This window comes from Orycteropus afer, unplaced genomic scaffold, assembly GCF_000298275.1.
Source record: "Orycteropus afer afer isolate SDZICR_OR568_19922 unplaced genomic scaffold, OryAfe1.0 scaffold00044, whole genome shotgun sequence".
Classification (NCBI taxonomy): domain Eukaryota; kingdom Metazoa; phylum Chordata; class Mammalia; order Tubulidentata; family Orycteropodidae; genus Orycteropus; species Orycteropus afer.
Window position 1 is genome coordinate 6,035,629 of NW_006921631.1, and position 23,410 is coordinate 6,059,038.

A 23,410-nucleotide genomic window follows, 5' to 3' on the forward strand; every position below is an offset into this window, starting at 1 on the left:
GCTGTTTATGCACAGGGAGACAGTTCAGGGGGCAAGAGTGCATGGAGGGATGGACACAGGGAAGAGGTAACTATTGGGAGGAAGTGGAAGGGGAGCTGTTGCATTGGAGCAAATTGTAGTCAATGTCATGAGACATGTATGTGAACTGCTGCACGGAAAGTGAATTTACTCTGTAAACTGTTACCCAAATCACAATTAAATAAATAAATAAATAAATAATGCAGAATACACGAATCATCTCATGATGTGGATGAATTTAGAGGATGTTATGCTGAGTGAATAAGTTAATAGCAGAAGGACAAATATTGTATGAGCCCACTAATGTAAAAAGTCAAGGAAAGGTTTACTCAGGGAAGGAAATTCACTTCATTGGTTACCAGGGAAGGGAGGGAGGGGAGGAAAATTTCAGACTAGTTGGGGGTCATATGTTGATTTGGGTGAGGGGAGGGATGGTATGGAAAGAGTCTGTGACCAGCATGATGACACTGGGGAAAGGAAGGACACTGAAACATGCACATAAGATATAGACAACAGAGGCAAATACTAGTGCATGCACGATACTGCATTACCACTGACACCAAACACCAGGCTACAGATAAATGTATAGACAGGTGAGAAAATCAGGTGTGGGTAGGCGAACAGGAATATATCCTAGACCGAGGATAGATTTGGCTGAAGATAATCTTACATATGCACTTGTGCTACAAAATTAGCTACATACATCACAGAAGTAACAGAAGACAGAATTGGCATGACTTCTCAGAGAGAACCAAATACCTTGAGAGAGAGAGCATCACCAGACCTGTGGACTTGGGACTATAGTCTCAGGGGACATCATGCTTAAATGCCACAACATAGTACATAAAAATCTTGTTCTACAGCCTACTTTGGTGAGTAGTGACTGGGGTCTAAAAAGCTTTTGAGCAGCCAACTAAGATGCAACTATTGGTCTCCTCTCATCTGAAGCAAAGGAGAGTGAAGAAAATCAAAAGCACCTGAAAACAATTAGTCCAAAGATAAGATGGACCACGAGGACTTTAGCCTTCATGACCCCAAGACCACAAGAACTGTATGGTGCCTGGTTACCAATGCCAACCACTCAGAAAGGGATCAAAACTGGAGATCCTTGATAGAATGGGAGGAAAAATATAAAACAAAATTCGAAAACACAAAAATGACAAGAATTTTTGTTTGGGTAGAGACTGGTGGAATGCCCAAGACTATGGCCTTAGATTACCCTTCAGGTCTAGAAATGGACTCACTTCCATGGATTGGTTCTCAGCCCAACAGTAGAAAGACCCACATGCAGAACACCTACGCCAGGGTAATGCACCCACCTGTTCTAGGGAGATGCACCCCTTAGAGCAATCAGCCATGGGCATCAGAGGGGCAGCACTCACCTAGGGGGAAAGCTGACAGACAAGAGTGCATAGTTAAGAAGGGCACAGGAGTGGGTAGTCACAGGGAAATGAGGGGAGGAGAGCATTTTAATGGTTGGGGATGGTAATCAGGGTGTGAAATCAAATGCGCATGAACTGTTGAATGGAAAACAAATTGCTTTGTAAATTTGCACCCAAAGCACAATAAAAAATAAAATAATAATAATAGAAGGAAATCTTCTGGACCCTTTCTGGATCTACTGACAGCTTCTGGGATTCTCTCACCAAAAATTGTTTTGTGATTTCCTTATAAAAAGTGAAACCAGATTTTAGAGCAGAGATCAGCAAATGTCTCTAAAGAGCTAGATAGCAAATATTTTAGGCTTTGTGGACCATACAGACTGCCACAACTACTCAACTTTGTAGCAAACACTACCATAGACAGTGTTTAGGCAAATTAGTGTGACTATGTTCCAATAAAACTTTATTTAAAGAAAAAGAAGAAGAAGAAATAAATCAAATGACGTGTTGCATTGGACAAATCTGCTGTAAAAGACCTCTTTAAAGTGCTAAAGAGCAAAGAAGACTTAGGGTTGCCTGACCCAAGCCATGGTATTTTCAGTTCCTTCATATGCATATGAAAGCTGGACAGTGAATAAGGAAGGCCAAAGAAGAATTGACAACATTTGAATTATGGTGTTGACAAAGAATGTTGAATATACCATAGACCACCAGAAGAATGAACAAATTTGACTGGGAAGAAGTATAGCCAGAATGCTCCTTAGATGTGAGGATGGCAAGACTTCATCTCTTGCACTTTGTTATCAGGAGGGACCAGTCCCTGGAGAAGGGTATCATGCTGCATGGATGGAGAGGAAGAAAAGTCAAGAGCAGTTTTGGGGATGAAAGTATCGAGTTTACTTTGAGGACTTGATAAAGAGCGAATGCATGCCTATACTGCTCATAGAAGTCCCTTTGGCTCTACTGAGAGGCAGCAAAATCCTTAAGGTTTTTCATGCTACTTGTTCATGTATTGCCAAAATTTAAGTTGGCTGCTAGGTCTCTGTAAGGAGAGGGAGGTGTTACCCAGTTTAAGAGAGGAAGTACCCACAGAGCTCCTGGGAATTTCCCTTGCCAAGAAGGGCTTTTCCTCCTTTGACATACTCTCTGGACTCCTGCCCTGAAGAAATAACACAGAAATCCTATGAAGTAGCAGGGAAAGTTTGCCCCAGTCCTCCTTTGTGAGGAAATAATATTGATTATAAAAGTTTATCCACAGTTAACCCCTGACACAGAGCAAAACTGTGAGCAAGAAACTGCCTTCATTTCCTCAGTTGTCTATCTCTCAGTCTTTCTTGTCACTCTGCCTTAAATGTCCAGTTATCACTTAACCTCCAAGAGATTTGCATGGGATTGGGAGAAGAAATTGAAAGTTTGACTCAAAGGAGTAAAGTGACTTCTATGATGAAATTTCAGACCTTGGTGAGAAGTGGGAGGAATGTTTTGGGTTTGGGGTGGGAAAGTAGTGTTCTCTTTCTAGTCTATGGAGTCAGAAGCCTTTCCAGAACAATGTCAAGGTGGCCCTGCCTGTTGGGATAAGCACAGAATAGTCTGGAAGCCCATTACCAGGTCTGAGTAGTTGCCTTCTATAGTAGTGATTCTCAAAATTGAATATAAATGAGACTCATCTGGGAATATATAAAAATGCATTTCCATCAGGCCTTAACCATAGAGACCCAGCTTTGCACTCTGGGATGGGACCTAACAACTTGCATTTTCCACAATCACCTCAGTACTTAGAACACAGCTAGGCAATGGCTCTCTTTGAAAATCTAGTGAAGAAGGAAGAATAGGACTCCTTGCTAAATTTTGTTCCTTGGCCATGTTCTTGTTGGATACCATTGAGTAGATTCCAATCCATAGCTACTCTATAGGACAGAGTAGAACTGCCCATAGAGTTTCCTAGGCTTTAATCTTTATGTGAGCAGATCACCAGTCTTTTCTCCCATAGACTGGTGGATTCAAACAGCCGACCTTTCAGTTATCAGCCAAGTGCTTAACCATTGTACCACCAGGGGCATAAATTAGCTTTTTGATAAGAATTCCCAGATATGATTGTTGGAACATACTCAAAATGAAAAAAAAAACCACAAACTTACTGCCATCAAGTCAAATCCAATTCATAGCAATCCCTCCTTGGGTTTCCGAGGCAGTATCTCTCTGGAAGTAGATTGCCCAGTCTTCCTTCTGAAGAGTGGCTGGTGGGTTTGAACCACCAGCCTTCTGGAAAGCAGTCAAATGCCTTAGCCACTATGTACTTGGAATATACTGAGTCCAAATTATTGCTTTTCCTCTTTTCTCCCTTTCTCTCTCATTTCTATGTAGGTCTGTTTCAACATGGGCCAGATGGTACTCGCCAAGAAAATGCTGAGGAAGGCACTGAAACTCCTCAACCGAAATTTTCCTTACTCCTTATTCTCTCTGTTTCTCCATACCCACATTGAGAAAACCAGACACTTTCATTATTTGAATCAGCAGACCCAAGAGAACGCACCTCCAGGGTAAGGGAAGGAGCTGGGGAGAGGTGAGAGTCTCATCTCATTCCCCAGAGAAGGGAGATGATACATACTCCAACTGTCAGCCAAAACCTGGGTCTCAGTGGGGTGCAACGACTCTTGCTTGGCTCTAACCAATCATCAGTCACTTGGGAGAAAGGGTGGGAGTGACTCTCAGACCATGGCTGGGTTGCCCCAGACCTTCATGAGCAGCTCTTGCCAAAGGGAGTCCAGGTGACATAAATGTAACAGATCCCTTGCAAAGGAGGGAGCTCAAGCCCTCACTCCCTCCCTTCCATATCCCTAACCATCCATGTTGCAACTAAAATCTGCACCATTACTCCTGAGTCCTCTTCCATTCAGTGCCAAGATACTGGGTATTGTCCCTGACACAAAGAAAAATAGCAGATCCTGAAGACATCTGCCAAAGAACAAAACTGCCCACCTGTCTAGGTATGTCAGTAAGGATGAGGGTTGATGAGAGTATCTATCTGTCAAAATTGTACTGTAAACACTTTTGTATTTCAATGTATGTATATGCTATCTATAAAAAGTAATAATCATGAGGAGCAGAATGTGTAAAAGGGTAGATGAAATAAGAATGCTGATAATTGTTCAAACTAGATATTGGATACATGAGGGTTCATTATACTCTCCTGTGTATATGTTTGAAATTTTCCATAATAAAATTTTTAAGAATATTCCACCTGCACTTCATATCAGGGAAGATGTCACCTAGCTGAGGATCTGGAAAGCTAACATAGGATTTCTCTTCCATCTTCCATATTGTAGCAGTATTCCTGCTAAGTTCTGCCATGATACAAATACGTATTCCTAGGAGCAAGTTGCTGTAATTCTTTAGCGACCCTACCAAAAATTGCCTTTTCCAGCTTTCCAAGTGTCTCTTTAAATTTGGGGTTCCTTAGGATGGAAATGAGGTAGAGCTGAGCTCCTCTTCATGTTGAAGGCAGGCCCCTGAGAAGTCTGTCTGTTATCTGGAGACTCCAGGAAAAGAAGGGGGTGGCAGGTTCATTAGAGATCTTGCTGAGAAGGAAGAGGAAGTAGGAATGTGGTATACATCCAGGGTTGTCAGATAAAATACAGGATGCCTGTTGTTGTTGTTGTTGTTAGGTGCCGTGGAGTGGAGTCAGCTCCATCTCATAGCAACCCTATGCACAACAGAACAAAACACTGCCCAGTCTGGGCCAGCCTCATGATCCTTGCTATACCTGAGCCCATCGTTGCAGCCACTATGTCAATCCGTCTTGTTGAGGGCCTTCTCCTTCTTCATTGACCTTCCACTTTACCAAGCATGATATCCTTCTCTAGGGAATGGTTCCTTCAGACAACATGACCAAAGTAGGTGATACGAAGTCTGGCCATTCTCGCTTCCAAGGAGCATTCTGGCTGCACTTCTTCCAAAACAGATTTGTTAGTCCTTTTAGCAGACCGTAGTACTCTTAGCATTCTTCTCCAACACCACAACTCAAAAAGCATCAACTCTTCTTTGGCCTTCCTTATTCACTGTCCAGCTTTCACATGCGTATGAGGCGATTGAAAATACCATGGCTTGGGTTAGGCACACCTTAATTTTCAGGGAGACATCTTTGCTCTTCAGCACTTGAAAGAGGTCTTTTGCAGAAGATTTGCCAATGCAATAATACATCATCTGATTTCTTGACTGCTGCTTCCCTCGGTGTTGATTGTAGAACCAATTAATATGAAGTCCTTGACAACTTCAATCTTTTCTACATTTATCATGAAGTTGTTTGTTGGAGCAGTTGTGAGGATTGTTGTTTTCTTTATATTGAGATATAATCCATACTGCAGACCATAGTCTTAAATCTTCATCAGTAAGTGCTTCAAGTCATCCTATCAGCAGGCAAAGTTGTGTCATCTGTGTATTGCAGGTTGTTAATGAGTCTTCCTCCAATCCTGATGCCATTTATCATAATGCTGCTTATAGGTCCAGTTGTGAGGAATTTTGTTTTCTTTATATTGAGATGTAATCCATACTGCAGACTATTCTTCAATCTTCTTCAGTAAGTGCTTCAAGTCATCCTCAGTTTCAGCAAGCAAAGTTGGGTCATCAGCATATTGCAGGTTGTTAATGATTCTTCCTCCAATCCTGATGCCATGTTCTTCTTCATATAGTGCAGCTTCTCAGATTATTTGCTGAGCATACAGATTAAATAAGTATGGTGAAAGGATACAGTCCTGATGCACTCCCTTCTTGATTTTAAACCATGCAGTGTTCCCTTGTTCTGTTTAAATGACAGCCTCCTGGTCTATGTACAGGTTCCTCATGAGTACAATTAAGTGTTCTGGAATTCCCACTCTTCTTAATGTTATCCACAATTTCTTTCTTTCTTTTTTTAAATTGTGATTTGGGTGTAAATTTACAGAGTAAATTTACTTTCCATACAGCAGTTCACACACTCTTTGTCTCATGACATTGACCACAATTTCCCATGATGCAACAGCTCCCCTCCCACTTCCTCCTGACAGTCACCTCTTCCCTGTGTCCATCCCTCCATGCATCCCTGCCCTCTGAGCTGTCTCCCTGCACGTAAACAGCCCTTCTTTCTCCCATGATTGTTCTCTCCAAGAAGTGTATTTACCTCAGGTAAATGTTCAACTCCTATGCCTGTCTTTTGTTTGGCTGGTAGCCACAAGTGTGGGTTCAACTTCAGACCTGAAGAGCAGTTAGGGGCCATAGTCTCAGTGGTTCCACCAGGCTCTATCGGACCAGCAAACCTGGTCCCCCCCTTTTTTTTTCCCAAATGATTTTGAGTTTTTTTCCACATTATTCTCCCTCTCTATGCAGGATCTCCTACATAGATCCCCATCCGAGTGATTGACAGTGGTAGCCTGGCACCATCTAATTCTTCTGGTCTCATAGTCTTATAGGCTGCCGATCACATGGTGTACCAGTCCTAGGACTAATAATTCTTTCCATGACTTTTTGGTTTTCTTCATTTTTCTTTGCTCTGGATGACCAGAAACCCATTGTTGCATCTAGATGACTGCTTGCAAGCTTTTAAGATCCCAGTCACTACTCACCAAATCAATGTCATCCACAATTTCTTATGATCCACACAATCAAATGCTTTTACATAGTCAATAAAACACAAGTGAACATCTTTCTGATATTCTTTGCCTTCAGCCAAGATCCATGTAACATCAACAATGATATACCTTATTCCATGTCCTCTTCTGAATCCAGCTTGCATTTCTGGAGGTTCTCTGTCAATATACTACTGCAACTGTTTTTGAATTATTTTCAGTAAGATCTTACTTGCGTGTGATATTAATAATATTGTTCGATAATGTTCACATTCTGTAGGATCACCTGTCTTTGGAGTGGGTACAGATATGGCTCTCTTCCAGTCAGTTGGCCAGGTAGCTCTCTTCCAAATCTCTTGGCATAGCCAAGTGAGTGCCTCCAGCGGGGCATCCGTTTGTTGAAACATCTCAGTAGGTAGTCTGTCAATTCCTGGAGCCTTGTTCTTTGCCAATTCCTTCAGTGCAGCTTCAACTTCTTCCTTCTATACCATTGGTTCTTGAACATATGCCACCTTCTGAAATGGACAAAGATTGACCAGGTCTTTCTGGTACAGTGACTCTGTGTATTTCTTCCATCTCCTTTTGATGCTTCCTGCAACACTCAATATTTTACCCATAGAATCTTTTAATACTGCAACTGGAGGCTTAAATTTGTTCCTCAGTTTTTTGAGCTTGAGAAATGCCAAGTGTGTTCTTCCCTTTTGGTTTTCTAACTCCAGGTCTTTGCGCATTCCATCATAGTAATTGGCTTTGTCTTCTCCAGCTGCTCTTTGAAATCTTCTGTTCAGCTCTTTTATCTTGTCATTTCTTCCATTTGCTTTAGCTACTCTTCATTCAAGGGCAAGTTTCAGAGTCTCTTCTGACATCCATTTTGGTCTTTTCTTTCTTTCTCATATTTTTAATGACCTCTTGTTTTCTTCATGGATGATGCTCTTGATGTCATTCTGCAGTTCTGGTTTTTGGTCATTGGTGTTCAATGCTTCAAATCTATTCTTTAGATGGTCTCTAAATTCAGGAGGGATATATTCAAGGTCATATTTTGGCTCTCGTGGACTTGTTTTAATTATCTTCAACTTAAAGTTGAACTTGCATATGAGCAGTTGATGGTCTGTTCCACAATCAGCTCCTTTCTTTGTTTTGGCTGAAGATATTGAGCTTTTCCATCTCCTCTTTCCACAGATGTAGTCAATCTGATTCCTGTGTACTCTATCTGGTAAAGTCCACATGAATAGCTGCCATTTGTGTTGTTCAAAAAAGGTATTTGCAATGAATAAGTCATTGGTCTTGCAAAATTCTATCATGCAATCTCCAGCATTATTTCTGTCACCATGTCCAAATGTCCCCACTACTGGTGATTCTTCTTTGTTTCTAATGTTTGCATTCCAATCACCAGTACTAATGAACACATCTTGTTACACATTCGGTCAATTTCAGACTGCAGAACTTGATAAAAAATCTTCAATTTTCTCATCTTTGGCTTTGGTGGTTGGTGCATAAATTTGAATAATAGTAATGTTAATAGGTCTTCCTTGTAGGCATATGGATATTATCCTATCATTGTCAGCATTGTACTTCAGGACACATCTTGAACATCTTTTTCTTTCTTTCTTTCTTTCTTTCTTTCTTTTTCTTTTTATTGTGATTTGGGTGAAAATTTACAGAGCAATTACACTTTCCATACAGCAGTTCACATACACTTCATCTCATGACATTGACCACAATTTCCCAGAATGCAACATCTCCCTCCTACTTCCCTGTGTCCTTCATGCACTCCTGCTCCCTGAGCTGTCTCCCTGTGCATAAGCAGCCCTTCTTTTCCCATGCTTGTTCTCTCTAAGGAGTGCATCCACCCCAAGTAAATGCTCAACTCATATGGCTGTCTATTGTTTGGCTGGAAGCCACAGGTGTGCATTGAACATCCTTTGTGATGATGAATGCCATGCCACTCCTTTTCGAATTGTCATTCCCGGCATAGTTGATCATATGGTTGTTTGATTCAAAATGGCCAAAACCAGTCCATTTCAGCTCACTAATGCCTAGGATATCAATCTTTATGTGTTCCATTTCATTTTTGACAGCTTCCAATTTTCATACTTTGTACAGTCCATGTTCTAATATTAATAGATGTTTGCAGCCAATTCTCTTCAATTTGAGTCATGCCACGTCAGCACATGGAGGTCCCGAAAGATTTACTTTATCCTATCATTAAGGTTGGTTCTATTCTGTTGAGGCAGCTTTTTCCCAGTCGTATTTTGAGTGCCTTCTGATCCAAGGGGCTCATCTTCCTGCACTATGTTGGAGAATGTTTCCAAGCCATTCATACAGTTGCCCAGTAATGTATCAGACAGTATTTCTCTGCTATTCATAAGGTTTTCCCTGACCAGTTTTTTGATAAGTGGATGGCCTCTTCCTTTTTCCTAGTCTGTTTCAGTCTGTAAGCTGCGTTGAAACCTGTGTACTATGTGCAACCCTGATGGCGTTTGAAACACTGGTGGCACAGCCTCAAGCCTCACAGCAATGTGCAAGTCCCACAGGATCGCAAACTGACAGTCAAATTTGTCTCCCTTAACTGTTGGAAACCTCTCTGCCCTCCCCTTACCTAATTCCTACCTGGATCCTGCCACCACTTTTTTGGTCCCCAGTGCTCCCTCCCTTTCCTGGATCTGGGGCGCTGGTGTATACATTGGAATAATAGTAGTATTAACTATTCTCTGTCTAGGTGTATGGATATTTTCCTATCACTGACAGCATTGGATGTCAGGATAGATTTCAAAACAGTCTTTGTGATGATGAATGTCACACTATTCCTTTTCAATTTGTCATTCCTGGCATAGTAGATCATACGGTTGTCTGATGCAAAATGACCAAAACCAGTCCATTTCAGTTCACTAATGCCTAGAATATCAATCTTTATGCATTCCATTTCATTTTTGACAACCTGAAATTTTCCTAGATTCATACTTCATACATGCCGTGTTCCGATCATTAATGGATGTTTGCATCTGTTTCTACTCATTTTAACTTGTGCCACATCAGCCAATGGATATTCTGAAAACTTTCCTCTATCCATATCATTAAGGTCATCTTTACTCTGAGGAGTCAACTCTTTCCCAGTCAAATTTTGAGTGCCTTCCGACTTGATGGGCTCATCTTCAGAATGCCTAGTAAATATGAATTTCAGATGAACAACGAATAATTTCATAGTGCCTAAGGCACTTGCTGCTAACCAGAAGGCTGGTGGTTCAAACCGACCAGCCACTCCTTGGAAGTAAGGTTGGGCAATCTACTTCCATGGTGATACTGCCTTGGAAACCCAAGGAGGGGTCACTATAAGTCAAGTCTGACTCAGTGGCACATAACAAAAACATACATGCATATCCCATGCAATATTTAGGACCTACACATAGTGGCATGACAGGATATGGAAAGAAACAACTACAAATATCCATTAATAATCAGAATATGGAATGTACAAAGTATGAATCTAGGAAACCTGAAAGTTGTCAAAAATGAAATGGAACACATAAAAATCATATTCTAGGTATTTGTGAGCTGAAATGGACTGTTTTTGGCCATTTTGAATCAGACAACCATATGATCTACTATGGTGGGAATGACAAATTGAAGAGGAATGGTATGGCATTAATCATCTCAAAAAAATGTTTCAAGATCTATACTGAAGTACAATGCTGTCAATGATAATATCCACACATCTATAAGGAAGACCAGTTAATACTACTATTATTCTAATCTGTGCATCAAGCGCCAAAGCCAAAGTTGTGGAAATTGAAGATTTTTACCAACTTCTGTATTCTGAAATGGACCATACATGCAACCAAGATGTGTTGATTATTACTGGTGATTGGAATGCAAAAGTTGGAAACAGAAGAATCACCAGTAGTTGGAAAATATGGCCTTGGTGATAGAAATTACTCCAGAGGTCACATGATAGAATTTTTGCAAGACCAACCACTTATTCTTAGCAAATACCTTTTTTCAATAACATACTCCATGGTGATACTGCCTTGGAAACCCAAGCTATACCTGTGGATTTCACCAGATGGAGTACACATGAATCAGATCAAAGACATCTGTGGAAAGAGGTAATGGAGAAGCTCAATATCTTCAGCCAAAACAAAGTCAGGAGCTGATTGTGGTACAGACCATCAACAGCTCATAGGCAAGTTCAAGTTGAAGCTGAAGACAATTAAAACAAGTCAACAAGAGCCAAAATATGAACTTGAGTATATCCCACTTTAATTTAGAGACCAATGAAAGAATAGATTTGATGTATTGAACACCAATGACCAAAAACCAGAGGGATTGTGGGATGACATCAAGAACATCATCCATGAAGAAAGCAAAAGGTCATTGAAAGACAGAAAAGGAAGAAAATACCAAAGTGGATGTCAGAAGTGACTCTGAAACTAGCTCTTAAATGGGCAGTAGCTAAAGCAAAAGGAAGAAATGACAAGATAAAAGAGCTGAACAGAAGATTTCAAAGAGCAGCTCCAGCAGACAAAGCCAATTACTATAATGAAATGTGCAAAGAAAACCAAAAGGAAAGAACATGCTTGGCATTTCTCAAGCTGAAAGAGCTGAATTAAAATTTCAAGCCTCAATTTGCAATATTGAAAGACATAAAGAAAATGCAAGTGGACCATAAGCATCATGATAAATGGAGAAAAGTTTGAAGTTGTCAAAAATTTCATATTACTTGGCTCTATGATTAACACCAATGGAAGTAGCAGTCGAGACATCAGACAATGTATTGCACTGGACAAATCTGCTGCAAAGTTAAAAATTTAAAATGCTGAGAGCAAAGATGTCTATTTGAAGACTAAAGTGTACATAACCCAAGCCATGGTATTTTCAATGGTCTCATATGCATGTGAAAGCTGGACAATGAATAAGGAAGACTGAAGAAGAGTTGATGCTTTTGAGTTTTGATGTTGGTGAAAACACTGAAAGTACTACGGACTTAGAAGGATTAATAAATCTGTTTTGGAGGAAATGCAGCTGGAATGCTCCTTGAAAGTGAGAATGGCCAGACTCCGTCTCCCCTACTTCGGTCGTGTTGTTAGAAGGGACAATTCACTGGAGAAGGATGTCATCATGCTTGGTAAAGTGGAGGGTCAGTGAAAAAGGGGAAGGCCCTCAACAAGATGGATTGACACACTGGCTGCAACGACAGGCTCAGGGACAGCAAGGATTTTTTGTGAGGCTGGCGCAGAACCGGGCAGTGTTTTGTTCTGTTGTACATAGGGTCTCTGTGAATTGGAGCTGACTCGACGCCCCCTAACAACAACAACACACATACCAAAAACAACTTCTTCATTTTGAAACTCTAATTTAATTGGGCATCCTGTATTTTCATTTGGCAAATCTGACAACCCTAATTTACAACCACGTTATATAAAAGAAGCAAGAAGCACTGCACAAGGTGAAAAGGTATTGAAGAGGAAGAAACTGTAGAGCTGTTGGCTAAAAACACTCACTAGTTAAAAGGTGATCCTTTCTAAAATGGAGACAGTAAGAAACAATATTGAATGTTAGAGTTCCTACAGCCGCCATGACCATCCTCCATGAGATAAGGGATTTTACTTAGTCCATGTTTCCTTAGAACCTTTTTGCCACAGTAGAATCAATATTTTCAGTGTCTAAATTGAAAGCACTTGGAGTTCTTTATTTAGCAACTCTACAATCTTCTTTCTCATCTTTACTTTAAACCTTTTTGAGAAATATTTCTAATTATATTTTGTTTTCTTTTGTTAAATCACTAATGTTGCATCCATGTTTTTTAGGCTCTCATTGTTTCAGTCCCAAATCTAGAGGATTTTTGGCTACATTATTAGTTAAACCAGCTCTTGTTTGGAGAAGGTAGTCCATCCTCCCTTTGAAAACCACAGGATAGTCACCACCACCTGTGACACTCCATTGCTGGAATGCCTTTGTTGAAAATGCTCATTTCCTTTGTTGAGATGAGACTTGGTTCCTTGTTTGGAATGCAATGTGCAGTACAGAAAATAATACACTGGATTGGTTGGGCTAGAGTAGATCTGACTTGACCTGATGGGTTTTGAGTCTTAGCTGTGTGAGTTTGAGTTAATTACTTTGTCTATTGGAGTCTCACTTTCCTCATCTGTTAAATGGGGTTAATTATTCCTTCCTTTCTTATGGGGTAAGGGGCTCTGGTGGTGTAGTGGTAAGGCATTTGGCTACTAACCAGAAGTCACTGGTTCAAACCCACCAGTTGCTTTGCAGGAGGAAGAGTAGGCAATCAACTTCCGTAAAGATTTAAACCAAACCAAACCAAACTCACTGCTGTTGAGTCGGAGCCAACTCTAGCAACCTTTCCTTGGGTTCCTGAGGCAGTATCACTATGGAAGTAGATTGCCCAACCTTCCTTCCAAGGAGTGGCTAGTGGGTTTGAACTGCCAGCCTTCTGGTTAGCAGTCAAATGCCTGAGGCAATACACCACCAGAGCTCCCCCATAAAGATTTACACCCTTGGAAACTGAGTCAGAATCAACTCAATGGCAGTGTTTATTTATTTATTTATTTATTTTGTTCTTATGGGATTTCCATCAGAATCAAATGTGATGAATGATATATAAGTGCTTTTTAAATAATTTCATTTAAATTTCATTTAAATAACAGTTGCCTACCGTGGAATAGGTAGGTGCTTTACATATGTTATCTTAATCATCGCAAAGTTGGTATCATGATCTCCATTTTACAATGGAGAAAACATGCTTCATAAAAATCAGTGAATGTGCTTGTTAGTCAGTGATGGAAGTAGGCCTGAAACTCAAGTCAATTTTGATTCCCAAGTGTGTAGTGAGAACACTATGTCTTTGAGCTCCTCTAATGCATGATGATGATTACCGTCTTTCTATGTTCTGTCTGTGTTTACTTATCTAATAGGAAGAAGAGGTTGGCACAACTTTACCAGCAAATCGTCTGCTTTTCCTTGCTATGGAAGATTTATAGCTCAGGTTATTTTTGTCACTGCAAGTATTATGCCCACCTGGCAGCTATAATGCAAGTGAATACGGCACTGGAAACCCAAGATCATTTCCAGGTAGCTTATTTTTGCATAACCTAAAATAGTTTATGTCTTGCTTTTTAATGTCTGACTCTCATGTGGAGAGAAAAACCTAGCAAAAATCAATCAAGATTCAAAATCATGATATAAGAAAAGCCTTCATAGCTAAATTGTTTTACTGAGGCCACCATTTCTCAAATATTTTTATCACAGGACCACTTTCGACCACCACCATTTGTTGCCTATGATTCGATTCTAGGGACCAAAATATGACCTTGCATACATTTCACCTGAAATTAGAGACCATCTCAAGAATAATTTGACACACTGAACACTAATGATCGAAAACCAGGAGGGATGTGGGAAGACATCAAGGATATCATTCATGAAGAAAGTTAAAGGTCATTAAAAAGACAGGAAAGAAGGAAAAGACCAAAATGGATGTCAGAAAAGACTCTAAAACTTGCTCTTAAGCATAGAATAGCTAACACAAATGGAAGATGAAATAAAAGAGTTGAACAGATTTTGAAGGTGTATTGAGAAAATAAGGTGAAGTATTTTAATGAAATGTGAAAAGACCTGTAATTAGAAAACCAAAAGGGAAGAATGCAATTAGCATTCCTCAAGTTGAAAGAACTAAAGAAAAATTCAAGCCTCAAGTTGCAACCATGAAAGATTTCTGAAAGTTGAATGACACAGTAAGCATCAAAAGAGAAAATATACATAACCACTGTATTAAAAAGAATTGATTGATGGTCAACCATTTCAAGAGATAGCGTATAATCAGAAAACACCGGTACTGAAGGAAGAAGATTAAGCTGCACTGACAGCATTAGCAAAAAACAAGCCTCCAGGAACTGCTGGAATACTGAGATGTTTCAAGAGAGATGCAACACTGGAAACATTTATTGTCCATGTCAAGAAATTTGGGAGGCAGCTACCAGCCAACCTACTGGAAGAGATCTATATCAGTGCCCATACCAAAGAAAGGCAATCAAACAATGCAGAAATTATCAAATAATATTATTAATATCACATGCTAACAGTGGTGAAAGTGTTTGGCTGCTAACTGAAAGGCTGTGGTTTGAATTCACCAGCCACTCTGTAAGAGAAAGATTTGGTAGTCTGCTTCCATAAAGATTTACAGCCTTGGAGACACTTTAAAAAAACAAAACCAGAATCAACTCACTGCCATCTAGTTGATTCCGTAGCATGGCGACCCCCATTCGGTTTCCTAGGCAGTAAATCTTTCTGAAAGTAGATTTCTCCATCTGCCTTCTGTAGAGTGGGTGGTGGGTTTGAACCACCAACCTTCTGGTTAGCAATCCAATGCCTTAGGCACTGTGCCACCAGAGCTCCCTTGGAAACCCTCTAGGGCAGTTCTACTCTGTCCCATAGAGGCAGTATTAGTTGGAATTGACTTGACAGCAAGAGTTTTGTTTCAGTGTTAAACATATTACCTATAGAGAAACATTATCTGCTGACTCTGTTCCAATCTATTTACAGTTGATATCTGTGAGTCACAGTGAGGGGATCTTATAGTATATATATGATACAGAATTATTTCACTCTCCAAGGAGAATTTTTAGTTTTAACATCTTGTGATTTGGCAAACTTGTGGAGAGAAACCCTTGGACATATCTAAGAGAAACTTGATTAAAAGATTCACATATGTGTATTGGTTTAGAAAACTTTTCACACTATAGTCTTTTATTTTTTTAAAAGAAAAACTTTTGGCTTGACAGTTTAAAAATAATATATCACATGCTAGCAAAATTCTGCTGAAAATTAAAAAATGACTACAGTGTACATTGACAAGGGACTGCCAGAAATTCAAGCTGGAGTCAGAAGAGTATGACATGGGATGAAGGATAGCATTGCTATTGTCAGATGGGTCTTGGTTGAAAGCAAAGAATGTTTAGCTGTGCTTTAGCAACTTCGTGAATGCATTCAACTGTATGGATCATAACAAATATTACAGATAATATTACAAAAAATGGGAACTCCAGAAGACTTAACTGTGTTCTTGTAGAACTTGTACATAGATCAAGAGGCAGGTATTTGAACAGAACAAGGGGATTCAAGACTGAAGAAGAACTAATGCTTTTGAGCTGTGGTGTTGGCGAAGGATGCTGAAAGTACAATGGACTGCTAAAAGAACTAAGAGGTCTGTCCTGGAGAAAGTGCTCCTTGGAATGCCAGAATGCTCCTTGGAGGCAAGAATGGCCAGACTTCATCTCACCTACTTTGGTCATGTTGTCAGAAGGGACTATTCCCTGGAGAAGGATGTCATGCTTGGTAAGGTGGAGGGTTGACGAAAGAGGGGAAGGCCCTCAACGAGATGGATTGACAAGGTGGGAGTGGCGATGGGCTCAAGTAGCAAGAATCATGGAGCTGGTTCAGGATCAGGCAGTGTTTCGTTCTGCTGTGCATAGGGTCGCTGTGAGTCAGAGATGACTCGATGGTATCTAACAACCACAAGGGGATTCAGCATGGTTTAAAATTGGAAATGATGTGCAGCAGGGTTGTGTCCTTTCATCATACTTATTCAATCTGTATGGTGAACAGAGAATCTGAGAAAATGGACTATATGAAGAAGAATACGGCATCAAAATTGGAGGAAGACTCATTAACAACCTGTGATACATAAATGATATAATCTTGCTTGCCAAAAGTAAAGAAATTTTGAAGCACTTACTAAAGGTTGAATACTATAGCCTTCAGGATGGATTACACATGGACGTGAAGAAAACAAAAATCCTTACAACTGGACTTATAAACATGATAAATGGAGAAAAATTGAAGTTGTCAGTGATTTTATTCTACTTGGGTCAACCATCAAAGTCCATGGAAGCAGCAGTCAGAAATCAAACAATGTATTGCATTAGGCAAGGTGACTATAAAGATTTCTCTGAAGTTTTAAAAAGATGTCACTTTGATGACTAAGGTGCATGTGACCCAAGCCATGATCTTTCTAATTGCCCCAAATGCATGTGAAAGTTTGATAATGAAAAAGGAGACAGGAAAAGAATTGATGCATTGGGGATGTGGTGTTGCAAAGAATATAAAATATACTGAGGATTGCTAGAAAAATGGACAAATCAATCTTAGAGATATAGCCACAATGTTCTTTAGAAGTGAGTATGGCGAGACTTTGACTCACTTCTTTTGGACCTGTCATCAAGCAACACCAAGGACATCATGTTTGGTAAAGTAGATGGCCAACAAAGATGAAAGCAACATTCAATGAGATAAATTAACACAAGAGTCAAAACAGTGGACTCAAATATACCAATGAATGTGAAGATGGCACAAGACGGACAACATTTCATTCTATTCTACAACTTGATGGCAACTAACAACAATTTTACCACTTACTCTCTAAACTGGCACCCTACTTTATTAGCTCTTATTATCACCTGGCATTTTCTTGTTTGTTCTTATGTTAATTCATGGTCTGTCTCCATTAGCCTGTAAATTCCAAAACAGCAGAGAACTTTTCTGCTGTCTTATTCACATCCTGAGCACCTATAACAGTGCCTGGCACATAATAGGTGCTCAGTAAATATATATTGAATGAATACTTTACTTGGCCTCTGCACTTGAGACTATCTCCTTAAAACAGAATTGGAATTGGGAGGTTGGGGAGGATAAAATAGAAAAGTCAAAATTGGAAAGTGAATCAAAAGATACTTATTAATAAGATGGTGGTGACCGAGGGCAGAACATCAGGGCCTGTGCTCTACTCTGTGTTCAGAAGCAGAAGAGTCACTCAGTGTGGGATAAAGAAAGAACCAGAGTGAGAGCTAGGAGAGTGGTGCCCAGGATTCCGCCTGTCTGTATTGTGACCACTGGAAAGCCACATAACCTCAGACACTTATATGTTGTTGTTGTTGTTATGTGCCATCGAGTCGGACCCGACCCATAGCGACCCCTCCTTGGGTTGCCAAAGCAGTATCACTACGGAAGTAGATTGACCAACCTTCCTTCCGAGGAGTGGCTGGTGGGTTTGAACCACCAGCCTCCTGGTTAGCAGTCAAGTGCCTTAGGCACTATGCTACCAGAGCTCCTGCTAAAGTGAAGCAGTTGGACTCAGTTCTGTGGTCGAGTCAGATCTGACTCATAGTGACCCCTCCTTGGGTTTCCAAGGCAGTATCACAACGGAAGTAGATTGCCCAATCTTCCTTCTGAGGAGTGGCTGGTGGTTTTGAACTTCCAGCCCTTTGGTTAGCAGTCAAAGGCTAGGCACTACACCACCAGAGCTCCTTAAAGTGAAGCAGTTGGACTCAGTTCTCTTGATCCAAATCCACAAGTCCTGGGCTTTATTGAAACTTTTGTATTTTTTTATTTGACCAAAAATTGTCTCTCCCCCAATGCCATTTCTGCCTATCTTTCCCTTCTGGTACCGATATCTGAAGCATTTTCCAACCCAGGAATAAAGGAATTCCTAAGACTGACTTTGTGATTTAACAAGTACCCAGGGACTTGCCTCTTTTTTTTTTTTAATTGTGATTTGGATGAAGGTTTACAGAGCAAATTCACTTTCCATATAGCAGTTCACATATACTTTGTCTCATGACATTGACTACAATTTACCACAATACAAAGCTCCCTTCCCACTTCCTCCCCATAGTTACCTCTTCCCTGTGTCCTTCCCTCCCATACACTCCTGCCCTCTGAGCTATCTCCCTGTGCATACACAGCCCTTCTATTCTCCCATGATTGTTCTCTCCAAGGAGTATATCTACCTAATGTAAATGTTCAATTCATATGTCTGTCTTTTGTTTGGCTGGAAGCCACAGGACTGGATTCAATTCCAGACCTGAAGGGCAGCTAGGGACCATAGTCTCAGTGGTTCCATCAGGCTCTATCAGACCAGCACACCTGGTCCCTTATATTATTATTTTTAATGATTTTGAGTTTTGTTCCACACTGTTGTCCCACTCCATCCAGGATCTCCCACATAGATCTCCCTCCAAATGGTTGACAGTGGTAGCCGGGCACCATCTAGTTCTTCTGGTCTTGCAGTCATCATATAAACTGAGGATCACATGGTGTATGAGTTGCTTGGACTACTTGTTTCCATGTGTCTTTGATTTTCTTCATTCTTCTTTGCTCTGGATGAGGAGAGATCCATCATTGCATCTATATAGCCACTTGTAATCTTTTAAGATCCCAGTCGCTACTTGCCAAAATATGATGTGGAACAATGTTTTTGTGTAGTATGTTATGCCCATTGAGATTTGTGTAGTATGTTATGCCCACTGTGACTATGGTTCTAAGCCCATGGGCCCAACTATTCGCTCCCTCTGGGTAGCTCGCTGTGGCCAAGAAGTGACTACAACCTTGTCCCTTGTCAGCTCTACTATATACCTGGGAATTCTTACAGAACATACCAATACACTTGTAGAAACAGTCTGCCAACCCTATACATGGTCTTGGGCACACTCCCCGCTGCATAGACTTACATAATAGTTCAGCCTGTCTACCCATCTATCACGTGTGTATCCATGTTTACCTTCACTGTCAATGCAGTATGGTATGTACAAAAGGGTTCATCTTTGTTGGCTTTACCTCCCATGCACTTCTCAATGTCTTCCTCTTCCTCAATCCCACCATGTTGATCACGCACATTTGGTTCATTGCCCTTCTCTTCATCTAAATCAATACTTGTCTCTGTCTGTCTAACACTGTTCTCTACCCTCCCTTCCCACCCTGGTAACCAACAAAGAAATTTCCTTCCATAGATAAACCTTTCCTTGACTCTTTACAATAACAGACTAATACAATATTTGTCCTTCTGTGATTGACTTGTTTCACTCAGCATAATGTCCTCCAAGTTCATCCACATTATGCGGTATTTTGCAAATTCTACATTATTCTTTAGGGTTGCATAGTATTCCATTGTGTGTATGTACCATAGTTTGGTTATCCATTCCTCAGTTGATGGACACCTAGGTTGTTTCCATCCTTTGGCTATTGTAAATAGTGCTGTAATGAACATGGGTGTACATATATCTGTTCTTCTCATGGCTCTCACTTCTTTTGGATATATACCTAGTAATGGAATGGCTGGGTCAACTGGTATTTCTAATTCCAACTTTTCAAGGAATCGCCATACTGCTTTCCACAGTGATTGTACCATTTTACAGTCCCACCAGCAGTGTATAAGAGTCCCAGTCTCTCCACATCCTCACCAGGATTTGTTAGTTTCTGTCTTGTTGAACTCTGCCACTAGTGCTGGAGCAAAATGTTATCTCATTGTTGTTTTGATGGTAGCATATTTCCTAAGGCACTTGACTTCTAACCTGAAGGCTGGCAGTTCAAACCCATCAGCCACTCCTCAGAAGGAAGATGTGGCAATCTACTTCCGTAGTAATACTGCCTTGGAAACCCAAGGAGGGGTCGCTATGATCGTGAACATTTCTTTATATGTTTGTTGGCTGCCTGAATATCCTGTATGGTGAAGTGTCTATTCATGTCTTCCACCAATTTTTTAATTGGATTGTTTGTCTTTTTGTTGTTGAGGTGTTGGAGTTTTCTGTAAATTCTAGAGTTAAGTACCTTGTCAGATATGTCATTGCCAAATATTTTTTCCCAATCTATAGACTCTCTTTTGACTCTTTTGGAGAAGTCTTTGGAAGCACATAAAAATTTAATTTTTAGAAGGTCCCACTCATCTAGTTTCTCTTCTGCTGTTTGTGCATTATGGGTTATGCTTGATAGTGTATTTATGCCATATATCAGGGCCCCTAAATTTGCCCCTAGTTTTACCTTGAAGAACTTTATAGTTTTAGGTTTCACATTTAAGTCTTTGATCCATCTGGAGTTAGTTTTGTGTATGGTGTTCCATTTTTCTGCAAATGGATCCCCAGTTTTGCCAGAACCATTTATTAAACAAACATTCTCTTCCCCATTTAATGGATTTAGGCCCCTTGTCAAAGATCAGCTGACCAAAGGTCGATGTATCTATTTCTGGGTTCTCAATTCTATTCCATTGGTCTGTGTGTCTGTCATTATACCAATACCAGTAGGTTTTGACTATTGTGGCATTATGGTAGGTTTTGAGATCCAGGAGTGTGAGACCTCCTAGTCTGTTGTTCTTCAGTAGTGCTTTTCTTATCCGAGGTCTCTTTCCTTTCCATATAAAATTAGTGATTGGTTTTTCCATATCCTTAAAGATATGATGGGATCTGGATTGGGATTTCATTGAATGTATAGATTACTTTGTGTTTTTTTTGTTGTTGTTGTTAGGTGCTGTTGAGTCATCTCCGACTTATAGTGACCCTATGCACAGCAGAACGAAACACCACCCGGTCCTGAGCCAGCTCCATGATTCTTGCTATACTTGAGCCCATGACCACTGCCACCTTATCAATCCATCTTGTTGAGGGCCTTTCCCTCTTTTGTCGACCCTCCACCTTACCAAGCATGACATCCTTCTCCTGGAAATGGTCCCTTCTGACATGACCAAAGTAGGTGAGAAAAGAATGGCCTCCAAGGAGCATTCTGGCTGCACTTCCTCCAGGACAGACCTGTTAGTTCTTTTCGCAGTCCACAGTACTTTCAGCATTCTTCACCAACATCACAGCTCAAAAGTATCAATTTTTCTTCGGTCTTCCTTATTCATTGTCCAGCTCTCACATGCATATGAAGCTATTGAAAATATCACAGCTTGTGTCAGGTGTACCTTAGTCCTCAATGAGGCATCTTTGCTCTTCAGCACTTGAAAGAGATCCTTTGCAGCTGATTTGACCAGTGCTATACGTTGCTGATGTCCTGACTGCTGCTTCCATTGGCGTCAATTGTAGAACCAAGCAATGTGAAGTCTTTGACAATTTCAATCTTTTCTCCAATGCTGCTTATAGGTCCAGTTGTGAGGATTTTTGTTTTCTTTGTATTGAGATGTAATCCATACTGACTATTCTTCAATCTTCATCAGTAAGTGCTTCAAGTCATCCTCAGTTTCAGCAAGCAAAGTTGTGTGGTCATCATATTGCAGGTTGTTAATGATTCTTCCTCCAATCCTGACACCATGTTCTTCTTCATATAGTCCAGCTTCTCAGGTTATTTGCTCAGCATACAGATTGAGTAAGTATGGTGAAAGGATACAACCCTGACACACTCCCTTCTCAATTTTAAACCATGCAGTGTTCCCTTTTTCTGTTTGAATGACAGGCTCCTGGTCTATGTACAGGTTCCTCATGAGTACAATTAAGTATTCTGGAATTCCCATTCTTCTCAATGTTATCCACAATTTGTTATGATTCACACAATTAAATGCTTTTGCATAATCAATAAAACACAAGTAAACATCTTTCTGGTATTCTTTGCTTTGAGCCAAGATCCATCTGACATCAGCAGTGATATCCCTCAATTTACATCCTCTTCTGAATCCGGCTTCCATTTCTGGAAGTTCTCTATCAATATAGTGCTACAACCATTTTTGAATTAATATCACATGCAAGTAAGATTTTACTTGCATGTGATATTAATGGTATTGTTTGTTAATTTCCACACTCTGTGGGATCACCTTTCTTTGGAATGGGTACAAATATGGATCTCTTCCAGTCAGCCAGGTAGCTGTCTTCCAAATCTCTTGGCATAACTGAGTTATGTGCCTCCAATGAGGCACATGTTTGTTGAAACATCTCAGTGGTAATTCCATCAATTCCTGGAGCCTTGTTGTTTGCCAGTTCTTTCAGTGCAGCTTCGACTTCTTCCTTCAATACCATTGGTTCTTGAACATATGCCACCTTCTGAAATGGATGAAGATCGACCAGTTGTTTTTGGTATGGTGACTTTGTGTATTCCTTCTATCTTCTTTTGATGCTTCCTGCATCATTCAATATTTTGCCCATAGAATCTGTCAGTATTGCAACTTGAGGCTTAAATTTGTCCTTCAGTTCTTTCAGCTTGAGAAATGCCAGGCATGTTCTTCCCTTTTGGCTTTCTAACTCCAGGTCTTTGCACATTTCATTATATAATTGGCTTTGTCTGCTGGAGCTGCTCTTTGAAATCGTCTGTTCAGCTCTTTTATCTTGTCATTTCTTCCATTTGCTTTAGCTACTCTCTGCTCAAGGGCAAGTTTCAGAGTTTCTCCTGGCATCCATTTTGGTCTTTTCTTTCTCATATTTTTAATGACCTCTTGCTTTCTTCATGGATGATGATCTTGATGTCATCTCACAGTTCTTCTGGTTTTCTGTCATTGGTGTTAAGTGCATCAAATCTATTCTTTAGATGTTCTCTAAATTCAGGAGGGATATACTCAAGGTCATATTTTGGCTCTCGTGGACTTGTTTTAATTGTCTTCAACTTCAAGTTGAACTTGCATATGAGCAGTTGATAGTCTGTTCTACAATC

General features: G+C 40.3%; 1 protein-coding gene across 1 annotated transcript in view; it reads left to right on the plus strand.

The window, feature by feature from the left end:
* The window catches only part of ADCY10 (adenylate cyclase 10), a 113,955-nt gene that overhangs the window by 77,238 nt on the left and 13,307 nt on the right, over nucleotides 1-23,410 (plus strand). Inside the window, exons 24-25 of the mRNA XM_007937730.1 lie at nucleotides 3,765-3,940; nucleotides 13,927-14,083. Coding sequence (XP_007935921.1) covers nucleotides 3,765-3,940; nucleotides 13,927-14,083 — 333 coding nt within the window. The remainder of the gene's footprint in view (nucleotides 1-3,764; nucleotides 3,941-13,926; nucleotides 14,084-23,410) is intronic.